At 41.9% G+C, this 23,812-nt stretch overlaps 1 protein-coding gene across 4 annotated transcripts in view; it reads right to left on the reverse strand.

Annotated features, from left to right (window-relative positions):
- APP (amyloid beta precursor protein) overlaps positions 1-23,812 on the reverse strand; it is a 233,854-nt gene that overhangs the window by 138,683 nt on the left and 71,359 nt on the right. For all 4 annotated transcript variants that reach the window (XM_068180683.1, XM_068180685.1, XM_068180684.1 and 1 more), the window contains exon 3: positions 141-270. In XM_068180683.1, the coding sequence (XP_068036784.1) occupies positions 141-270 (130 nt within the window). The remainder of the gene's footprint in view (positions 1-140; positions 271-23,812) is intronic.

Below are 23,812 nucleotides of genomic sequence, written 5' to 3' on the forward strand. Positions count from 1 at the left end.
GGACTGAACAACTGGACAAAACTCCTTTCAGAAAAGACAATAATACTGAGGTACAGAAAACATTTATGTAGATTATCTTTCTCATGAAGAGACTGAAAAAAATAGAGCAGGAAAAAACAGACTAAAACTGAGTCACTCACCCAGACATCTGTAGGGAACCACAATATGTGGGTGACCATTGCACTGCTTCCATCCCCTCTTGCACCAGTTCTGTATTGTAACTGGCTGGTTGGCTTCAACAACATTGGTGATTTGCAATTCAGGGTACACCTAGCATTAACAGTAGAGAAAAAGACAAATGTTATCACAAGTATGTACTCTGGGTCACTGTAACACATTTGTAACAACACAATATTCATCTTCCCTCTCCTCTCCCTCTTCTGCTGTGTAAAATATTTATGTCATGGTATGACTATGTGCATGTATCTGGAAAGCTGGTGTGTCTGTTCATCAGTAAAAACATGTTCAGAAAAATTATGGTGGTAACAGCTGATTGTCAAAACTATAAATTGCCCAGTTATATTTGACTAAGTTAAAGATCAGCTAATCATACGTTAAATACCTTCTCCTCCATGTCTAGGCAAACTCCATATACACCGCATATTCTCCATATAACTAAACTTAAAAGCATGCCTTTATGTTCATCTCAACCATTTTAACAAACATCATAATTCTTGCCTGCTGCAGTCTGCCTAGTACTAAAAGTCTGTTGAAAAAGTTATTCATATTGAGGTCTACATTACCAATTTCTAAATTGTTGAGATCAAAATTCTATCTGCTTTAATACCGCAATACACTTCTACAACCACAACCATCACACCAGCAAACTTGCTGATGAATTTATTCACAAACCACAACTTTGGCTTTTTATCCCCCTCAGTCAATTTATCCCACCACCCTTTTCTATGCTAACACGGCCTATAGTCCTTATTTACATTTTTCAAATTGGCAATCTACCAGCCCTAACATGAAAGTCAGAAGGTACTAATTTTCCTTTGCCTTTCCTCAAGCAATCCATACTAATTTCCAGCTGTGAAATCTGAGGATTTAAGTGCTCTGAAAACTACTGTCTACTAATATCTACCAATGGAAAAGAAAAACAGAAATAAGTACAAGTCTGAGGTAACTGGAGATGGTCCAAAAACATCTTGCAGAGAAATAACATAATCGCAAAAAAAGAAAACTGAGTTAAGATGGGGTGAATTCTGAGAGTCCAAAACTGGTGCTTGGAAAAGTACTCCAAGAATCTTGACAGCCCTGCCGTAAGTAAAAAAGATTTGTCTCAATCATGGATCTCCACTGAGGTCATGGCATCTGAGAGGCTGTGCCTCCTGGCACTCCCCTGATTAAAGCTTTAAAATATAACCATGGCAAAAATTAAGAAAGCAGTTTGAGCTAAAGTCTAAAACTTTAAAAGATGCTAACAAATGACAGTACAGCATTCTCAGAATTGAGATCAGTAGTCTTTAAATGAATATGGCCTGGTGCATATACATGGGAACAACCAGATAGCAATCAAAGCATACCTGGAAATAATTTGAAGTAATTGCTTACTTTAATAAAGATACATGAAGGGGCTATTACAATTTTAAAGTTGAACTGTATTAACAGCTCAATGCACAAAACAAGGGCAGATACAATAACAATGCCATAGAAATGACTACAGAAAGAAACACTGCCTACTAAACAATGCACTTTATGCTAAAGAGCTTGAATATCAATCCTGCCTTCTATTCAAAAATAAAATTTAATTATTAATCAGATACTTCTTTCCTTGTGCAAATCCTTCATAGAATACAACTATCAGATCTTTGCCAGCTTCAACAGCTCAGTACAACAGATGGCTGAAGAAATACAAAGGCTGAAGGTTCAGCCTGGGATATTACCCCGCATACAAGATAGAGTGACCTCAAGAAAGCCCACAGGTGTGGCCGCAGCTCTCTGGCCACAGAGAGCAACGCACAACTTTCCCAGGCATTGTCCTGGGGAAGGCTGTGAGAAGATCAGAGAAAAGAATGATAAACAATTCTTAGCTTCACTTGCTGCACCTGTTGTTGTGAGCATGTGGAATGTGTTATGGAGATTTGTTTATCAAAGGGTGGTTTCTTAATTGGCCACTGGTGATGGTGCTTTGGATTCAAGGACCAATCTGGTCTGTCTGTACTGTCTGTGAGGGCGACGAGTTTTCTTAATAAGTAGTATAATATGGTATAGGGTAATATAATAATGTGATTGATCAGCCTACTGGAATCATGGAGTCAATGCTAATTATTACCACATGGGGACACTCTGCTATGATACGCAGGCAGAACTGAAAAGTGTGAAAGTTTCCTACACTCAGAAGACTGAAGCTTTACTTTCTTTTGCAGAAGAATTTCTGAGAGAAAGAGATCACGATTTGTATGTTTAGAGTGAAGGTTGAGCTACCCCAGCCTAAGCCTCAGATACGGGCCTCGGTGAGGCCTTGAAGCCTATGGCACAGTTAGAAATAAGTTTGTGGCGCAGTTAGAAATTATGTTAAGGTGTAAGACAGTATACTGAGCTATCTAGGTGTGAATTAGTATAGGTCTACAGTGTGAAACATTAGCCACCTTAAGACAAAGACAAGCAATGTTTGCTTGCCAATGAGAGTGTGCTCACGATTGTAAACTATCTAGAAGTGTATATAAACTGCTGTCTTATAAACAATAAACGGAGAACGTATGATTAACCACATTGGTTGGGATCTGTGTTTGGTTCCTGTCCAGCGCACCTTCTTTTTATGAGTCCCTGATTCACATGGTGCCAGCAAACAGGGACAGGAAGTCTCTGATGAGTTTCAAAAAGTCACTGTTATGATACTGACTGTCACTTCTATGATAGTGACGGGAAACGGTCTCCAAATTGCGTGCAGGAGGGCGCAATGGGGGACACAGATCCCAAATCGCTTTTAAAGGCAACAGGGATTGGGATGCCGGAGCATTGAAACCTCCTGAGAAAGGTTTCCAGATTGTTTGTTGGCTTGTTCACAACAGGAAACGGATGGTAGACTCCGTGGTTCACGCATTGCCTGCGTGGCAGAGGTGGACAAGCTGCGCGGCAGAGGTGGACGAGATGGAGTGGGGTAGTTGGAGCTGTGTCGTTTAGAAGATACAGAGCGCCCCGCACTGGTTGGAAGTTAAACCGCAGGCCAAGATAGTGACAGTGAAAAATGTATAGCTATTGGAATGCAGCACTGCGACTTCTTTTGTATATTCTCTCAAAGAGAGGTGAAAAGATAAAAGACACTGGCTTAGAACAGTTGACACTATGGGCCAGAATTAAGGGCAAATTGCAGAAGCCCTCACTCCTCTTTAGCGAGACTGAGTGGCAAGAACTATGGCAGCTCCTTTGGGATTCTGCCATGGAGAGTGGAAAAGATAAGAAAACAGTTTTAGAGTTTGTTGTGGTTTTGAAGAAAGTTTTATGTACCTTGCAAAGTAAGTCCGCCGAAAAACGGGCAGCCGAGGTGGCAATTCAGGCATTTGAGGGACCCATGACAGAAAAAACAGAGATTCAGAAGCCATCTCGGGTCGAAAAGTTTTTTGGTGTTTATAATATGTGGCCAATGCACGGACAAAGGGCTCCGGTCAGCGCGTCCATGCAGGAAGTAGTGGCACGCATGGAGAGCCGTGCGAAGGCAGGCGGAGTTGATGACGAAACAGGGCTGGCTCAGGTGATGGAACACTGGGGCGGAGACCGGGATGGAGACCAGGGTGGTGAAGGGAGTGAGGCGGCGCCGCCCCTGCAACCCCCAGGAGGTGTGGCCACAGCCGCAGCCGCACACGTGCGGTGGGGGGCCATCCTGCAGCCAGAGCTGATGGCAGAGACCCACGCGCAGGGGGGCAGTTTCGAACCTGGCCGCAGCAGTGGGACAGCAGAAGAGACAACACAGACAGTAGCTTTACAGACCGCAGCAGTCAGTTCACGTCACACACAGGTAGCCCGACACTGCCCGCTTCCCTTGAACTCTGACACAGAGGAATCAGATTCAGACCCTCCCAATTTTAATAATCGTAACAAGAGGCAATCACAAAATAAGATAATGAGAACAAATACTTTATGGCAAAAAATAGCTCAGCTTGCCAACCTTTCAAATCAACAGGTTCAATTAGAGGAATCTTCATCTGAGCAAAAATTGACATTACCAGCTGTTTTACAAAATCCAATGCGGTCCTGGTGGGCTTCAGCTATGAAAAATGCTATTTTAGGTGGGGACTGGGACGCTGCCAAATTGTTGGCCTGGCCTGTTGTCGTAAGGAACAACAGTGCAATTTGGGAATCCCATGAATGGAAAATTCTCCAATCAGCCAAACAGGCAGTCACAAATTATGGGATCAGATCAGAGGCTGCAAGGAACATAATTCAATATATATTTACAGCAGATGTTCTCTGTCCTGCCGATTCATCTAGCATGGCATCCTTGTTGCTGACACCTTCTCAGTTTCTCATGTTTGAAAGAGAATGGAGAAGGTTGGCCATTGAGGAAGCCAACAAACATACAGTTGTGGGAGATCCTTTGTATGGAATCCAGCCAGATATGCTGACTGGGAATGGACCGTATGCAACAAACAAGGTACAACTCACTTACCCAATTGAAATGCATCAGTTGTCACAACAGCTGGCCCAACAAGCCTTGCTTTCAGTAGCAGGTAAGAAAAAGCCAGCACCTTATACAACCATAAAGCAAGGAACCACAGAACCATATGGACAATTCATTGACAGGTTGTCAGCCGCTTTGAAGGATGCTCCTGATGTTCAAGAACATTTGTTTCGCTCACTTGCCTTTGAAAATGCTAACTCACATACGAGAACTCTTTTAGTCACCCTTCCTCAAGGCTGTCCAGTCGATGAGATGCTTGCCAGAGCCACACGAGCAGAACAAAGCAATCAAGCTGCAGCATTCACAGCCACCATCCAGGACGCAATGCAACAGCAAGGACACATCATTGCAGCTGCTTTGTCGAACAATGACTTCAACAACCCTCTTCATCGCAGCAAAAGTCAACCCAGCATCAGATCACCTAGCCTCATCTGCTTTCGATGCGGCGGAACAGACCATCTCCGACGGACCTGTCAAAAGGTTGTTTGGTGCCACAAGTGCAACAATGACAATCATGCCACAGAAACTTGTCACAGGTTGGGAAACTCCCAGTACAGCACACCAAGGTACCGCACAAAGAAATAAATCGATGTCTTGACCCCACAGACTCTGAGAACAGCTTCCTGCTGAAAAATCGACCTGCCACATGGGGGAGCCTCAGAGTGGATGTGGCCACAGCAACAGAAGTCACCCTAAACGATAACAAGGTAACTTTAATTCCTACCAATGTTTATGGTCCAATGTACAGCACAACTTCTTTAATTGGAGGTTTGTTGCAGGGAAGATCTTCCACAAGTAAACAAGGTGTGATTGTGATCCCAGGTGTCATTGATGCAAATTACACAGGACAAGTGAAAATAATGGTTTATGCCTTGCAACCCCCTGTGACGATTCCAAAAGGAAACAAGATTGCACAAATCATAGCAATGGAAAATATACTCCCACATCGCCAATGTCCAAAAAAGCCAACTGAATTAGAAAGAAAAGACAATGGCTTTGGACCAACTGGCCACGATGCCTTTTTCACAACTGATATGAAAGATCGCCTACACAAGAAAATACATTTACAGCGTGGTTCCCACTGCATCAGATTAGAACCACTCCTTGATATAGGTGCAGATGTCTCAATTATCAATCAGATGTACTGGCCATCTAACTGGCCTTTGCAAGATCCAAGTTCCCACATTGTAGGACTGGGTGGAATGAAGATTCCTTCAGTAAGCAGAGACCCTATCAGCATCATCTTTGAAGACAATCAAGTTATTGTGACTTAATTATACGTCATGCCTTTGCCCAAACTGCTTCCAGGATTGATAGGCAGAGATGTACTTTCCCAGCTTGGAATGGTTCTGACCACGGACCAGCATTTTTCTTAGTGGCCACTGCAGAGCAGCCGCCCATCCTCAAGATCACCTGGTTGACTGAAACACCCGTGTGGATTGAGCAGTGGCCAATGTCAGGAGAAAGGCTGCAGATTGCTGAACAATTAGTACAAGAGCAACTTGAAGCTGGACACATTCAACCCTCTGTAAGTCCATGGAACACCCCAATTTTCACTGTCCCCAAGAAATCAGGAAAAAGGAGATTGGTACATGATCTACAAAAAGTAAATGAACAGATGCAAGCAATGGGTGCATTGCAACCTGGTTTGCCAGCGCCAACCATGATACCACAAGGGTGGAACATTGTTGTCATCGATTTAAAGGACTGTTTATTTACCATTCCGCTTCATCCACATGATACCCAGCGATTTGCCTTCACTGTACCATCTATCAACAGAACAGCACCAATGAAAAGGTATGAATGGATTTCTCTCCCTCAAGGCATGCGCAACTCTCCCACCATGTGTCAGCTGTTTGTTGATTGGGCCCTGCAACCGATTCGTCGACATTTCTCCAACGCAATGATTTATCATTATATGGATGACATTCTAATTTTCACCAAAGAGCCATTGGCAGATGCAGATTTAAATTGGACCTTTCACAGTTGAAGAATCATGGACCAACTGTATCTCCAGTAAAAGTACAGCAATCAGCGCCTTGGAAATACTTAGGCTGGCTGATCACAGATGCACAAATTCAAACTCAGAAAATTACCTTACATGCTGACATTTCTACTTTACACGATGCTCAGAGACTCTTTGGAGACCTACAGTGGGTTCGTACCATTGTAGGAATCACCAATGATGATCTACAACCATTTCTGCTGTGGCTCCATGGCAGTGATGCCAACAGCCCTCAAGTTTGTACCCCTGATTAACAAAGGCCTCTGATTCAAGTTTCGGAAAAATTACAACATCATTGGAGTGCTCGTCGCATTGAACATTTGCTGTTGTCACTGTTCCTCTCCAACGCTGATGTCTGTCCACTTGCCATTGTTTTTCAATGGAAAAAGAAAAAGGGGAGTCCCAACCTGGTGCAGCAGCGATTCTGCTTGAATGGGTGTTTTTACCTGTTCAACCAAAAAGTCATGTGATGACCAGGACAGATGCTCTTGCTGCATTGATATGAAAAGGCAGAGACAGAATTCTAGAAATAGATGGAAAAAAAACAGCAGACATCAGTGCTCCTGTGAAGAATGAAGATCTAGAATGGCTGCTCAGACACTCCGTTGCACTGCAAGAAGCATTGTTAGGTTTCACAGGAGTGGTGCACAACAGACAACCAAGAGGCCCAATGTGGTATTTCATCAAACATTATCAGTGGTTGGAACGACCCTTGTGTTCGGGGAAGCCAGCTGAGGGAAAAACAGTTTTTACTGATGCCGGCTGGAGAACAAAAAGAGCTGTGTGCATTTGGCAACAACGAGGGAAATGGTTGAAACATTTAATCAGAGGTGATGCAAAAGATAGTCTACAAACCCTTGAGTTGAAGGTCGTGTGTTGGGCTTTCCAAACCTGGAACAAAGAACCACTCAACGTCATTTCTGACTCATTATATGTAGCTGGAGTTGTGCAAAGAATTGAAGATGCACTCCTCAGAAGGACTCAAAATCAACATTTAGGAGAATTGTTCCTGCAGTTGTGGAGTGTACTGAAACAGCACCAGCATGTCTTTTGTATCATGCACATTAGAAGCCATCAATGTAGCAGCAGTTTAGGAGAAGGCAACGCATTGGCGAATGCTGCAGTTAGTTATGCAGTCCATGTTCCTCCTCAGAACAAGTTTGAGAGAGCTGGCAACAGTCATGAGACATTTCATCAAAATGCGATATCCATGCACCGCCAATTTCAGATCCCCCTGAATGATGCTCAAGGGATTGTCAGTGCCTGTCTTCAATGTAGTTATTATGTGCCTGGCCTCGGACTTGGTACAAATCCCAGTGGACTGAAAGCTTTAGAGTTGTGGCAGATGGATGTCACTCATGTTGCAGAGTTTGGTAGGCTGAAATATGTCAATGTCACTGTAGATACCTACTCAAAGTTCATCTGGGCAACAGTAGAGACGGGGAAAAAGCTCTCCATGTGAAAAGGCATTTATTTGCCTGCTTTGCAGTTACGGGTGTACCTGCAGAAATTAAGACTGACAATACTCCATCTTATGTTAGTCAACAAATTGCTACATTCATGCAGAAGTGGGGGGTTGTCGTGGTTTGACATGGAAGTGATTTTTTTCTAGGAAGTTGAGTCAAACCAATCAGTGGTCAAGTTTAGATATTGGCACCTGAAGTGACCACTGAAGATAGGGATATGCCTCTGAGAACACAGGGGGTTAAAAGCATGAACTCCCAAGAGCTCGCTCTTTTTGGTTCCGGTCAAGGTGTTGTGCGGACCTCCGCTGCCCAGCCATGGGGCTGGGTGGGGGAGGGGAAGCCATGAGGCCTGGTCGAGGTGAGCCGAGGGGTAGAAGGACTGGAACCGAGCCAGCTCCTGTGGACGGAAGGGTGGAGAGAAGCGGAGATGTCTTTGTCATTCCCCCCCCCCACCCAGAGGGAAGAGATAGAGAGTCCGGACGGTACCTGTAACTTTGCTGGCGCGGAGGAGAAGGAGGGGGGGGAAGGCGCCCAGCCTTGGCCTTGGGAATCGGCTGCTGGGCAGAGATATCAGCCGTCCAGGGAGTCTGAGCTTTTAACCCTTTCCTGAGAAATGAGAGCTTTGTAAAATATTGCTCCTCCTTGATTTGAAGTAGAAGAGAGACAGTCTGGGATCCGAGATGATGGAAGAAGAAATTTTCGAGTTGGAAGGAGATGATGGAGTGGCTTGTGGCTGGACTTCTCTTGTTAGCCATAGACTGAACCAAATTCTCCTAACAGAAGCTGCACTTAGGGTGGTGTGTTGGTGTGCCAGGAGACCTGTTTCAGTGATTACCAGCAGAGGAGTAGAGAGAACAGAGGAGAATTGGAGAAGGTGTGGAGAAGCCCTCTATCTTCAAGGAAGAAGAAGAGGAGAAGAAGACCTCTGTTCTTGGACCCTCAGCCCCAGGGTAAAATGGGGGGGACTGTAGTCCCAAAATGAGAAACTGAACTGTTGTCTCTTTTGGTCCATGGCAAAGCATCCTTAAAGGAGCCCTATGAGCAGTCTGTCCATGCATGGTGGTGAGAGCACTGTGACATGGAAAGAAGAGTGTCACCATGGCAGATTTTCTCCGGGCGGTTGCCATATGTGACATGGAAACACAAGGGTGGCAATTGTGTTTCCTGGGGGGGGGTCTGTGGCACAGGAGAGACTCCTGTCTCCCTTGAAAGACTGAGTATTTGAATATCTGAAGGGTGGCAACTTGATCAGGATCCTGGGTGGTGTCTCACTGTTAAGTTTGTTTAGAAATTAGGTGGGAGGAGGAGGGGTGTTTTAGAAAGTCTTCATCCAGGATTTAGTGTTTGTAGTTTTTCTAGTAGTAGTAGTTTAATAAAGTTCTTTCCTTTGTTACTAAGATGGGCCTGCTCTGCTCTGTTTCTGATCACATCTCACAGCAATTATTTAGAAAAGTATATTTTCATGGGGGCGCTGGCATCGCGCCAGTGTCAAACCATGACAGGGGTGAAACATACCACAGGGATCCCTCGCTCATCTACAGGCCAAGCTATTGTAGAGAGAGCCAATCGTACCCTGAAAGAAAATCTAGCAAAACAAAAGCAGAATGATGAGACTGATGTATTTAATCGAATGTCAAAAGTATTGTTTACCCTAAATTACTTGTGTTTAGCAGAAGGTAGAGAAGAACCTGCAGTTGTAATACACCACCAAGCAGTGGAAGAGGGAAGACCACAAGCAATTCCAGGACTTTATGTTTATCACAAGGACATGCGAACAGGTGAATGGCAAGGACCCAGTCCTGTGTTGTTTAATGGTAGAGGTTATATGTGTGTCTTAACAGGTACTGGTCCAGTTTGGGTGCCGAAAAGATTTATACATGCGTGTCCACAGGCAAAGATTCCAGCCAACAGTGATAATAACGTTGACGACAACATCTTACCTGGAACATCCTGCAACAAATCTAGTTCTGATGAAAATTAATTTTTTAGAGTACCAGAAAATAAGTTAGATAATCATAAGCATAATATTAAGTTTATCATAAGTTATAGTCTGTATTTAGAATTAAGTTTGTTTCTTTCATGTTAAACGGGGCGATCAAGAACATGAGAAATGTGTGGTGGATCAAAGTGTTTCTATTAAGTAGTGTTTTTGTAACTTAAGTATTTGGAATCCTTGATACTGACAAGAGACAAAACACACGGGTCACTTAGGCCAAACAAATGGGGCAAGATTTGTTCTGCCTGTCTTTAACCACACCATCCAGTGCTTTTCGTACTTGTTTAAGTAGAAACTTACTTAAGTAGGATCACTGGGTTCCATGACAGAGTTCAAAGCTTGGACCCAGGCCAAAATAGATCCAAAAAGTATTCTGGGAGTGCAAGCTGTTGCAGTTGTGCAAAGTCTTAAAGTTGTTAGTGTCCAACCTCAAGAATTCGATCTTTTGGGCTCTGTCCCAGGAAATTACTGTTTGATATTTGGACCTCATGCTACGAAACCAACACAAAAAGAAAAACAGCCAACAGATGACAACACTTGGTTGTCTCCCAGATCTCAATTGTATAATAACTACTCAGAATATTGGAATAATTGGACACAATCTGTGATACCATCAAAAAGTGGCGCAAGAAAACTGCCACCAGGAATTTTCCTCATTTGTGGGGATCGAGCCTGGTCTGCAGTGCCTCAAAAAGCTATGGGAGGCCCATGTTACATTGGTAAATTAACACTGTTTGCTCCCACCATTCATCAAGTTTTAGGATTGCCTCAGAAGCCTCAACAAGCCAAACGGAGTGCTCTCCAAATAGACCCCCATTGTAATGACCAAGTATCACTTTGGGGGCACACATCTATAATACTATCCTCAATTTTCTCCCCAGGACTTGCTTCAGGGCAAGCTCTCACACAATTTAAAGCCCTGGCCTGCTGGACAGGAAAGCAAATTAAAATTACATCTAAAATGTTAAGTGAGCTTGCCACGGATGTAGATCTCATTCGTCATGCGGTTCTGCAAAACAGAGCTGCCATTGATTTTCTTCATTTAGCACAAGGACATGGGTGTGAAGCATGTGTTGCATGAATCTATGGGACCACTCTCAATCAATTTACAAACAGTTAATGCAACTGAAGATCAATATGAAGAAACTCGTCGTTGTAGACTCTCCGTTTGCCAACTGGCTCAATTCTTTAGGTTTTACTGGTTGGATCAAAGATTTAGTTTGTTTTGGTATTGTACTTTTTCTTATTAATATACTTATTCTAGTCTTTATACCATGTTTATTACATTGCATGCAGAAAATAACTAACTGCGCCTTTGAGTCAATCTGGGTAGCTAAAAAAGAAAAAGGGGAAATTGTAAAAGAACTTCTGAGAAAAAGAGATCACGATTTGTATGTTTAGAGTGAAGGTTGAGCTACCCCAGCCTAGGCCTCAGATACGGGCCTCGGTGAGGCCTTGAAGCCTATGGCACAGTTAGAAATAAGTTTGTGGCACAGTTAGAAATTATGCTAAGGTGTAACACAGTGTACTGAACTAACTAGATGTGAATTAGTATAGGTCTGCAGTGAGAAACTTTAGCCACCGTAAGACAAAGACAATGTTTGCTTGCCTGTGAGAGTGTGCTCACGATTGTAAACTACCTTGAAGTGTATATAAACTGCTATCGTATAAACAATAAATGGAGAACGTATGATTAACCACATTCGTTGGGATCTGTGTTTGGTTCCTGTCCAGCTCACCCTCTTTTTATGAGTCCCTGCTTCATTCTTTCTTTTGTCAGCAGGTGGCTAAGGCTGATGGTCATCATCCACATTACATACAGATGCCCATTTTCACACAGCTTGCAGAAAGTGGTTCCAAAGGAACTTGCTGCGCCCCCTGCTCCATCAGTGATTCAGATACTGAACTCTGCACTGAAACAGCAGGTTCAAGGAAAGTCCTTGCACATGCTCATGATCCCTGTAACAGCACTGCCAAAATGGATTAGCAGGAAACTTCACACTTTAACTGCTGTGTAAATATTACCCTGCAAGGCTTCATAGCTGACTCAAGAGCTAACAAGCATGATGCAAGAGGAAGATTTGTTCTTCTTTGGGTACTTCCTTTAGCATTGCCATGCTGAACTCTTCCAGTTCATGCATCCACAAATGTCACACTCATGTAATTAGAATCTATGGTTAGATAATACTGGGTGCTGTCACAAGCCATGTGCTTGATACATCAGTGTCAACTGACATGTTCTTATCAGGAATGTATAACATTGCCAAAGGTTAAGTGTCAGTTGTCATCGGCAGCGGAAATAAATGCCTTAAATGAAGACAACTAAGGAAATTTCAAAATGAATAGACCAGAATGTTTAAAAAAGGAGATTAAGACAAAAAAAAAATTATTTTCCCACATGAATGTGTACATAGCTTTAAAGTGACCAAAAATAGGATTCTGAGCCACAAGAATGAAGATACACTTAGTTTATTTCCTGAGATTAATTTCTAAAGAGTAAGAGCATATTACTACTTTAGGGCCTTGAAGAAAGAATAATATTACTGGGAAAAATAACTTTATATATTATTTTTATTTTTACTATTACCCAAACCCACCATTTTAACTGCTGGTTTGTAAAGTGGACCAAATGCTAAGTAGTTAGCAGTATTTGTCAAAAGTACACAAAGACAAAGAAATCTCTTCTTTTGTTGCTACATCAATTACTAAACCCCTAATTTCCACTGGCAGCTCACACAGAGCTCAGTCCACCCTTTAGGAGAGAAAGCGGAGTTTGAATTTCATTATCAATAGGTTAATGCCAGTGTATGTGCCAAGGAGAGCTCCCCTCACTACACTTATATAATGTGGTTGCTCTGAATTGAAGTAGGACCTACTCAGTGGTACAGAAAAATGACCCTCATATTTATTTATAGTGTCCCTAATGAGCTCCTTCTACAGTGTCAGTGTAAAGCAGAGCTAGAAAGTTGCAAGGTAACCAAACTTTCAAAATTATTGTAACTTGTTGTAGAGAAGTTCTGTTGTTAATTCATCTTAAACGAAACAGTGGAGAAAACAGAGCTCAATGTAATCTAGAAAATTTAACTAGCAATCAAGAGTTACAGCTACATCTTCATTTACTTCCATTTTTATTACTAAGTCTCCTTATATACTGACTGCAGAAAAAAAATCTAAAAAGTCACTAAGACTATTCAGAATTTAATATAATCTTGCTAAAACTCATGTTTACGACTACCAGCTTTGATGCCACATATATTTAGGATTAAAATGAAGACATCCTTAATAAAAGAAGGAGAGAAAATGAAATGAGAAAGCTTTTGGGTTGAGATAGAGAGAAAATATTTACCAATTACTGTCACAGGCAAGAGAGACTCAACTTGGGGAAAATATTTTTAATTCACAATTAAAGGAATTTAAAAGGGGACATAATGGGACAAGCACTGATCTCTTCTCTCTGACCAGTAGGAACAGCATGAAGCTGAGTCAAGGAAGGTTTAGGTTGGGTATTGAGAAAAGATTCTTCACCCAAATGGTAGCTGGGCACTGAAACAGGCTCCCCCGGGGAGTGGTCACAACACCAAACCTCACAAGAATTCAAGAAGTGTTTGGACAAAGCTTTCAGGCATGTGGTGGCATTGTTGGGGCTGTTTTGTGCAGGGTTGGACTTGAGTTGATCCCTGTGGGTTCCTTCCAGCTCAGGATAATCTATGATTTTATGAAACAGCATTTGTATCTGTCTACATACGAAGGTGTTGATGATACCACTAGCTGAATATGTGTTATCCAAATGGAGATCAGAAACGATTTTGAAACAAATCTGAGAAAACCAAAGAGGCTACAGCAGAAGACAGCACTAAAGCAAAGAAGCAGCTGGGCCACCTCCACCACAGCTGCCTCTCCTGCCAGTGTAAGGAAGAGCAGCCGAGGACTCTCAGCATGGTTGGAGCAGGCGGGTTTATCCCTAAATATCTCCTCTAGCCATCTTTGAGGATTGCCCTGATCCCTATAGAATCACAGACCTGTTAAGATTGAAAGATCTCTGGGGATCATCAGGTCCAACCTCCCTACTCAAGGAGGGCCACCCCCTTGAGCTGACTGCCCAGGACTATGTCCAGATGGCTTTTGAGTATCTCCAGGGGTGAAGACTCCAGAGCCTTTCTGGAAAACCTCTGCCAGTACTCAAATACAAACATTATATGCAACTAAAATCTCTATGAGAGATACTTTTTGGTTTTCTAAATCAATCTCTGATACATGATTACATAAATATGTTTCTCCAGCCAGTCACACATGCTCAGCACATCTTGGTTCAATCTTGAACTAGTACTTTGAGCATAATCATGAGGCAGTCATCTCTGATACCAAAAGACATTTAAATTCAAATGCTTAGTATTTCACCTATTGATATTATTCATTATGTCCCTCATGTTCTAGAATAACTTTGATTATTCAGAATATTGCTTTTATATTTTCAAATAAAATGTTAAAAGGTTTTCAAGGTTAGCTGATTATTAGGAGATTAGTGAAGCTATTTCAATATATATCTTCAGTTTTTATTAGGCAATCAAAACAATTGCAACAGAAATAGCTATATTTAAATCTTACAAATACTGTAAGTGTATATGACTGGTATTAGTGGTACATATTTAATCTTACTTCTCCTTGAACATAAGGATGTTTTCCTGTATATTCTAAAAGCAGAATTGCTAATGAGAAGAGAACAAGATTCAGAGTAACAAATGGCATGAATTCCTAATTGAGTATGCTCCATCCATGGAAACTGTAAAATGGAACGCACATGCACAGACTTGCACATAAACACACATACGTGCACCCCTTGTGAAATACAGGGTGGTGTTGCACCTTTTTTCCCCATAAATTTAATGGGGAAAAAATAAAAAATAAGAACAGTATTTTAGAGAATGTAAAGCATAATCAGGAATTGGTATACATCTTCACCAACAGTTTGAAATGCTAGACAATCTGTCAAGAGGCAATAAAAAATTCTCTTAAATTAAGATGCAAAATTAACATGTAACTAATTGCCATTTTTTAAATTAATCACCTTAATATTTTGCTTTAAATTGCATCCCACATCAGTTTGAATTCTGACTGCTCTAAATCAGATATATATATGAATTTAATTGCCAGTCTGAAGTGGACATACTCTCTTCTGATTGTTTCCTTCTATTGTCTCCAAAATCCTTCAGTTGTTTGCTGCATCTACTCATGATATCCTGGCTTAAATTAGATCATACATTTGTGAGTTTTAAATCTTCCATTTCCCCCAGGCTTCAGCATCTGGCACAGCAAGACTTTTAAGTCAGACTGAATACAAATGTAATATTCAATTCTCTATTGGCACAAGGAGAAAAGGCTACTCAATCCCTCCAAAAGCACAGTGTCCAGACTCTCTGCAGCATACCACCAAACAACTTGTGTTGACATATCCTGTATCTGACAGGAATTTATGAGCTGGAATTCTGCTTGAAGTCCACGTCAGGTAGTCAGTGACAGTTTCTACATTAAAACTAAATCCAAGAGTGACTACAGAAATGCTTACTTTAGAAGAAAGGAATATTCATACAGATAAAAGAAGAAGAAATTATAGCTGTAAATAGTTAGAATAAAAACAAGGGTGTTTTTAGCAGTTGCATCTTTAGCAACTTGAATCATTTGAATACCTTGATTTACTTACAAAGAAGATAACTCATAGTAGGATAGAGTTTGAATACATCCAGACCTTCCTTGCCTGCTATGCTCCCACAGCTTTCCCCAAAAAAGAAAACAATCAAACAAGTTGGTGTGTGGACAAGTTTACTCTTACCTGAACACTCTAATTTCATGTGTTGAATATTCTAGACTTACAATATCAATGTTAATTTAATAAAAAGAACCAATCTCAGAAATTATCAATCTACTTTTTAAAATTATAAACAAAAATCACAGATGCAACACAGGTAACTATTTATCTCTGTGCTTTGAATTTGGCAAAGAAAGGTTTTATCACTTCAGTGAAGTAATCTGCAAACAGTTACTACAAGCACAAAAGAATACACACATTTAATAAACAGCGTTTAGGAAGACTAGGGTCTTAAAATTGGTTGTGGAAAAGATCCTTTGACAGCAATGGTATCTGAAGGGTAATTAAACAATGCTTCAAAGTATGAGAACAAGCTTTAAATTGCAGATTAACAAACTACAGTTGGATCAAAAACCATTTCTATTCCTTTCTAAAGTATATATAGAATCTATAAAATTTCTGCTTCCCAGAATTTTGCATTGATGAGTTGAAGAGCAGCAACAAGCACACATGCTACATTATTTTCCAACTGATTGGCATATCCAAGCAGAGGAAAGATAGGATAATTATTTTTGTATGTCCCTGCAAGGGGACAGTGTCTCTGCAAGGTTTCCAACCTATAACTTGGGAAGCAGCAACAATGCAGAGTCCCAAATTAGCAGCAGCAGGAGTGGTGTCACATGAACAGCCATGACACAAGCACCATCAACCCTAAAAGAAAAGTCCTATTCTCAGTCTTGCAGTCTGTGTCCAGAAAATAGACAGCTGTATGCAGAATAAAGTTACTAAATTACTCCTGTAAAATATCCTAATTTATTCCTGTTTTTTAAAACTATTCTACATTACTTTACAGTAGCTCCATGGCTTTCCCTGTGGCAGCCCCCTGCCCAGGAACCATCACTCCTCTGATCCAGAGCGCTCCCATCACCAGCAGAACCTTTCCTTTTCTTCTACATCTCTGTGGCTTCAGCTGTGTCCTGTCATGTCTGACCAGACTCAGCCACATGCTCCTGGCTTTCTCAGCCATCAGGCTCTTCTACACACAAAAGCAAGGCTGAAGATGGCACCCAAACTTCTCCTGTCACTCTGTAACCCAAGAAAAGCCTTCACTTGCTCAAAGAGAATTACAAGAGTCAAACCCAGAATTAGCAGCATTTGAGCCATTTTGAAATTCTCTGCCATGAGCCAACATGAGAAATAGCAAGGAAACCAAGAAGGAACAGCTATGCCCCTGCACCACAAGTACCAGGCATCTACTGCTGCAAGTTAATCAGCATAACATCTCAGGTATTTGCACTAATTTCCAGCAGCCACTTGGGAAGAGTATATGCATATACCCTTTTAACCCCACAGTTTTAAAGAACAAGTTTAACAGTAATCAATTCCTAAACTAAAACCCACACCCAATTACTTAGGATAAGTAAATAATCCCAGGTTGAATGTCTTCCGAACCAGCCAGGGAATTATTTCAATTAATTAAATCCTGAGGACAAATTTCCAGAGACACACTACCTCTTATCTTCAGCCACATCCTCTTGCATCCATCCATAGCATCATTTCAAGTTTAATAGCTCCAGCCTCACTAGCTATCGGAGTCAATCTTCAGCCTCACATAGGAGTTTCACATACTGCTCTTTTAACTACTTCTTTAGGCCCATCTAATTAATCACCCCTCTTTCCAACATCTTAGCTGCTTCACTGTTAGACACAGAGTCGCTCTTCAAGATTTTCCTGCCACAAAACTCACCCACTACTTCAATTCCTTTCACCCCAACTCTTGCCTCTCCAGTCCACTCATCCTGGCATTTTTTTAGCTCTCATTTCCAATCTCTCTGCCCACTCAGAGACTCTTAAGTTCCATGCTAAGACACAAATGCTGTCCTCTTTTCTTTAGTCCTCTTCCTTTTTTTCTCTAGGCATGCAAAGTCAGCAAACATTTCAGCACTCCAACTAGTTTCCTTCTTCACTGATCTTATCCTATGGAAAGGAAAGCAAAGCAAAAGTAAACATGCAAGTGTGAGTGTATATGTGAAAGCGAGATGGCAGATGATAAACCTTCTAGGCATTAACCACAGATCAGGGGTACATGGGGTCAGAGATCAAAATCTTGCTGCAATTTTTACTCCTGGTCACAACAACAAGCACTTAGTGCTTTTCTCCGTTAGCAGGGTACACACAGCATACTGATATATCATTCCAACTGCCTTGGGTATTGAGAGTGCTACAAACATGAGCTGGTTTTAGTACAGTGGCCAGTTGGGTTGGTTCACCCAATGAAGCTTCATACATACATGATCTCTTCTCTTAAAATTCCCTAATATGCTTTTATCTGGAATTTCAAGCAAGACTGCCACTTTCTCTGCAATTAAAGTGTTCAAAAAGGCTGCCAGCCTTGAGGCAGCCAGCTCAACCCTAATCCATGCACCAGACTCCATATTTTACACAGACCTAAACTGAACACTCGTACTGGCTTTCTCTCAACTTTTTTTTTTTTTTTTTTTTTTTTTTTTTTTTTTTTTTTTTTTTTTGCACATGGGGAAGGCAGAAGCCTATGAAAGTAGAAATAAGGCTGCAAGGTCAAACACATCCTCCTCACTGCCTTTCAAGCTCTTGATTTTATAGCACAAATGTCTGTATGCAGTAAGAAAACCAAACCAAAACTTGAGCCTTGCCAAGAATATTCTGTTTACCACATCAGGTTTTCTAAAGCCTCTCTAGTGAAATTGTAGAGGATATCCAGCTTCTCATACTGTAAAACCTCAGAGTAAACAGGACTGGACTTACAGTCTCTTCTAAGCTGCTTCTCCGTCCACTTTAAGCACCATAAGCACTTCTACTTTTCCACAGGCAGAGTATTTTATTCACAATCAACAAAGTCCACTTCATCATGTCACCACTAGCCTCTTCACACATTCACTCTCCTTGAGTTGAAACCTCATCTGCCTCTTACTCTACAGCATCACCAGAAGCAATTAACAGTTTGGGGGTTGGGGTGTTGGTGGTTTTTTGCTTTTTTTGCTTCTGTGCTTCCACTTTTTAATTAAATTTCTGCATGAATAGGGTTAAATATTTGAGCAGTGAGACAGAATAATACCTAATCAAGCTAACAGGGTATTTTTATCTCTAAGTAATATATTATGTGCAAAGGACAAGGACTATTGCCTTCCCAGAAAGGGGGTGGAGGGGAAGGGGGAAAAGCAGCCAGAAGTAATTTTAAAAAATAATAAAAATCTCCTTGTTTAGGCATGATACAATATTTTATCCACCCACTTCCCTCTTTAGGGTGTGATAGGTTATTCTGGCTTTCATCAGGGGTAAAAACCACAGAATAAAACAGAGAGGCTGCTTCTGGGAGAGAAGTTCCTCAAATGTTCTACTCAGTCCAGCAGAGCCAATCCCTAAATGCTCTGATGATTGACATATTGGCTGGCCCAATTAGAGAAGTTAGCAACGCCTCAGTGATGACATATTTAAGAAGGAAAAAAGGCGTGCAACTGCTCTTTCTTCCTGCCCTGTGAGGGGTGGTGAGGGGGCTGTCAGACTCTTTCCTGGCAGGGCAGCCAGGGCCCTTCCCGCCATGGCTGGGGTCCTTTCCAACACGACCACTGGGATCAAGCAGTCGGGATCATGCCAACAGAGGGGGCCATCCCCGCAGTACAAGCAACCACATGGCCGAGACCACATGGCCGAAGCAGCCAGGAGTGGCTGGCCTGGGGCAGCCAGGGCTGCGTAGCCAGGGCAGCACCATGTGGCCACTACTATTTTGACATAGCTCACAATGAACTTTATTTGCTTAGCCACTTTTAACTAGCCATGCTGTAGATAGAAGGGCAAAAGCGGCGGCAGCAGCTTTTCTCCTTTCAGTACCCTGCATGAAGAGAGGTGCTGAGTAAAGCACCTGCAGCGCAGCAGCCAGCACAGCTCACACAGTGCTGGCGGGACCACGTGACCAGCAGCGAGAGGCATGGCGAACAATTCCCTAGTGTGGAGCCTGGACAGGATCAACTTTTCAGTGATGCAGAACTCTATAAAAACTTTTCAATTGATAGAACCTGAGAACAAACGAACCTACAGACAACAATTCTCTCCTGAGTCAGAGAAAAGGAAAAGGTGAAGACACATGAGGAGAATAACATGGCGACACTAAAGTCAGTGCAAAAGACAGAAGGTGAAGAGGAGGTGCTCTGAGCATCGGAGTTGAAATTCTTCTGCAAGCCGTGGTGAGGACTATAATACAACAAACTGTTTATCTGTAATTCATGAAGTGCATGGCAGGGGGTGCAGAATTCACTTACAGCCTGTGAGAAAAAGGTACTCTTACTGGAGCAGGTGTATGTTGAAAAGCTGTGATCTGGTGAGAGGCTTGAACAGAGAGAAAGAACCCTTGCTTCCAGAGATAGAGGAAGAGGACCTTTCCTTTTATACTAGAACAGCTCATCCTTAAAAGACTGTACCCCATGAACAAAATGGCCCACGAGAAAACAGTTGTGGGAAGACTGCTTTGCCCATGGGAGGGACTCATACTGCAGCTGGTCCAGGCAGGACTGCTACTTGTGAAAACCACATTGGAAAACTTCACAGAGAACTGTGTCCTGTGGGAAGGACCCCATGGCAAAGCAGAAGAAGTGACAAACTGACTAAAAACCCCATGTTTTGTCTCCCTGCGCTGAAAGTGAGAAGAAGAAAAGAAGGGCTGGGGGAGGGAAAAGGTGTTCTAAAGTTGTACTTTAGTTCTCATTATTCTCTTTTAATTCCTTCTTTTTCTTCCTTTATACCTTATACAGTTTTGAGGCTGTTTTGCCCTAAACTGTTTCTTCCAAATCCCTACCTCAACTCATGAGCCCCTTTGATCTTTTCTTTCCCCTTCCTCTGCTCAACTACACCAAAGGAGATTGAATAAATGATTTTTTTCATGCGTCCACTGGCATTTGGCCAGCATCAAACCCATGACAAAGGGGTGCCTCAGGCACAGTGGCACCAAATCAAGGAAGGTGGGACAGTGTAAGCAGCCAGAGAGCCTGGTTTTCCAGGTTCTCCTGCAGGCTGCCATCCCTCCAACAGCACAGTCTGTGGAAGGAAGGTGAGGCATAGTGCTCTCCTGGCAGAAGCTCCTCAATCACATCAGTATAGGAAATGCCAGTGATCCACATAAGACAGCTAATACACAAGGAAGGTGCTTAAACAAAATTGTGTTAGCTACAGCACCAGCATCCTGGGGACTGCAATAAACGCTCAGCTACCTGATGCAGATCTTCAGGAGCAATCCTTTCTATTCTTTTAAAAAAGCAAATATGAGAAGAAAAAAATAATAAGGGGGAAATAAACCAAAAAAACCCCACAGCAACCCCCAAAAAGAGCTAAACAACATCTGACCTTTATTTTTGTGGTATTATCATAATGAAGATGAAATGCTGCATTTCACCTTTAAGCATGATATGTATCATAAAGGGCTTGCAGGGAAAGAAGCAGCTCTTGTGCCAGCAGTTTCTGCCCAAGGATGGGGTAGCATTCTGAAGGCATGAAATAAAGAATGTAACCGCTTTGTGAAAATCATACATGCACAAAGTTATTATTTCTTTCTTCCCAGAATTTCAAAGAAAACATTAATGAAAGTGGGCTATAATATGCATATTTTAAATCATCAAATTACCTACCTGAATTACTTTCACCAGCCTTACCAAAAGAAACTTCCCACCTTTCTATAGAACAGGAACATATGTGGCTGGGTTGTTGATTATTTTTGTTGAGGAAATCACAGTACAAAATGAATCTAAGCTGTAGCAGAAAGTCTGTGAAAACATACCAAGAAAAACCTAATTGCTCTCTATTGAAGTATTTTCAAGTTCCACTGCTTACAAAATTACCTACTTTATGTCAAAGTTGTCTTTGAGGCCATGCAAAAACTGTCACAAAGTAAGAGACCGATTATGATTTTTCATATTCTAAGTAATATATGCATTCTTGAATCAACTGCAGATATAGCCAAAAGGTAATTTATTAATCTAACAACCAAGATTCATTCAAGAAGCAAGATGTTTTCTATTGCCATCTGTGTAGCAGTTGTCTTCTGTTAAGTGGGCAGTTTTCCTTATCTCTTTCACAACCAATCCTCTCTCAGGTGAGACATCTACTGATAGTGGGCTATTGAATGTCACTGCATGACTGACAAGAACTATAACATCCCACTGTTAGATGCTCCGCCCAGAGGGAGGAGCCGAGCATTCCTAAATGGATATAATCTGGGTACTGGGGACATCAGAGGCAGCCTTTCCACTGGTTCCCAAGAGGAACAAGCTGGGGTTTTCTACTGGGCCTTCAGAGGAAGACTACATCCTTCTACAGGATCACTGCTCCAACAGAATCACATCTGCCACTCCAGGAGGACTGCAGCCACTCCAATTTGGCCAGCTACCAACATGGTGGCCAAAGGGGTATCAGGTTATATTCTGACTCTGTCAGTGGTTTTTCTTTTGTATTATTGCATGTATTTTGTTTCTTTTCCCTTTTCCTAATAAATTGTATTTCTGACTTGGAGGCTTTCACTGGTTTTGCTTTCAAACCAGAACAGGGGGTCATTTTTCCATTCCTGGAAGGTTCCTGCCTTCCCTGGCAGACACCTGTCTTTTGAACCAGGACACACTTCTGCAGAAATTTGTTTCACATTTCTACATTTTGAGGAAAAAACAGGGAGAAGTCAGCAACAAGGCAATGCAGGCCTCAGCAAGTCACAAAAAGAAGAAAATCTGCCAAGGAGCAGTTTGCACATATGTGGTGCAAATTCTGCTTTACAGAGAGCAGTATCTACTGCTCATGTCTTTGATAACACTCACAAGCATTACTGAAAGCTCATGTTCCAACAGGATATTAAGAAATCTTCATTAAACCTATAAAAGCATCAAAGCTCTTCAGATCAATTAGCATTTACTTTTACTTATAAATTGCACTTAGTGTTTCTCCAATTTTGTTTCACAGTAGAAAAAAAGGAAGAATGGAGAGATCATCAAGAGTGCCACCTACAAAGATTTTTGCAACTAAGTTTGGAAATTTGTCCTAGAAAGATGTAAAACTTCTGCTGTATTTTAGTAAACTGGACTGAAAATTCAACTAATCCAAATTTTCTAACCACTGTGGCTGCTAAAGAAGTAGGCCATCATCCTGAGTCCCTCAGTGATGTCCATGTGGGCAGGAGGACCTCCCAGTCATTCCTCACTTCTGTAAACAAGAGCTTCTGTCTATCATCCTTCCAGTGAAGCTGTACTCTGGAGTCCACCAGCAAATGCCACTTTGAAAGTAAAGCAAGGAATTACATGAGCATCATCAATGTGCATTACGCAGCAAAGTTCTACCATCCTTTTCCTACACCAGACTTCCACAATTGATGGACTGTACACACACACACACAAGGTCTATAATGGCAGATTGAGTAGGTCCTAAGGCTGAAACAGAAGCACACATGAAGCACCTCCCAGGGCAATTATGCTGTTTAATACTCACTACACACTCCTTTTTTGTAAAATACACTTTTTTTTTCAGAATTAAAAACATGCAGCAAAAAGTTCCTCTCTGTTGCTACCCTACCACATCAGACCCACCCACCTTGGTTTATTTTCCAGCAGTGAGAACAGGCCCACAGTTCACCTTTGCACTTCCTCAGCAAACCCCACTACTCAGAGGCTCCATACTGTGCATATAGCACAGAAGTTAGGGGCCAAAGTTTTTGGGTCATTTTTTCCACTTGCAGGTAAGAAACAGTGCTGTAGAGCTGGCTACTGAACTTTGTACACATAAGGAAGGAGAAAGGTTCTGACAGAAGCTCTCAACAACAAACTCACATAGGCATCAAGTGTATGTGTATGAATTTGCCAGTCATGGGGCTGCCTATAGGCATCTTTGCACTTACCAGAAGCAGCTCAGAAGCCTG

Source organism: Anomalospiza imberbis, chromosome 2, assembly GCF_031753505.1.
Source record: "Anomalospiza imberbis isolate Cuckoo-Finch-1a 21T00152 chromosome 2, ASM3175350v1, whole genome shotgun sequence".
Classification (NCBI taxonomy): Eukaryota; Metazoa; Chordata; class Aves; order Passeriformes; family Viduidae; genus Anomalospiza; species Anomalospiza imberbis.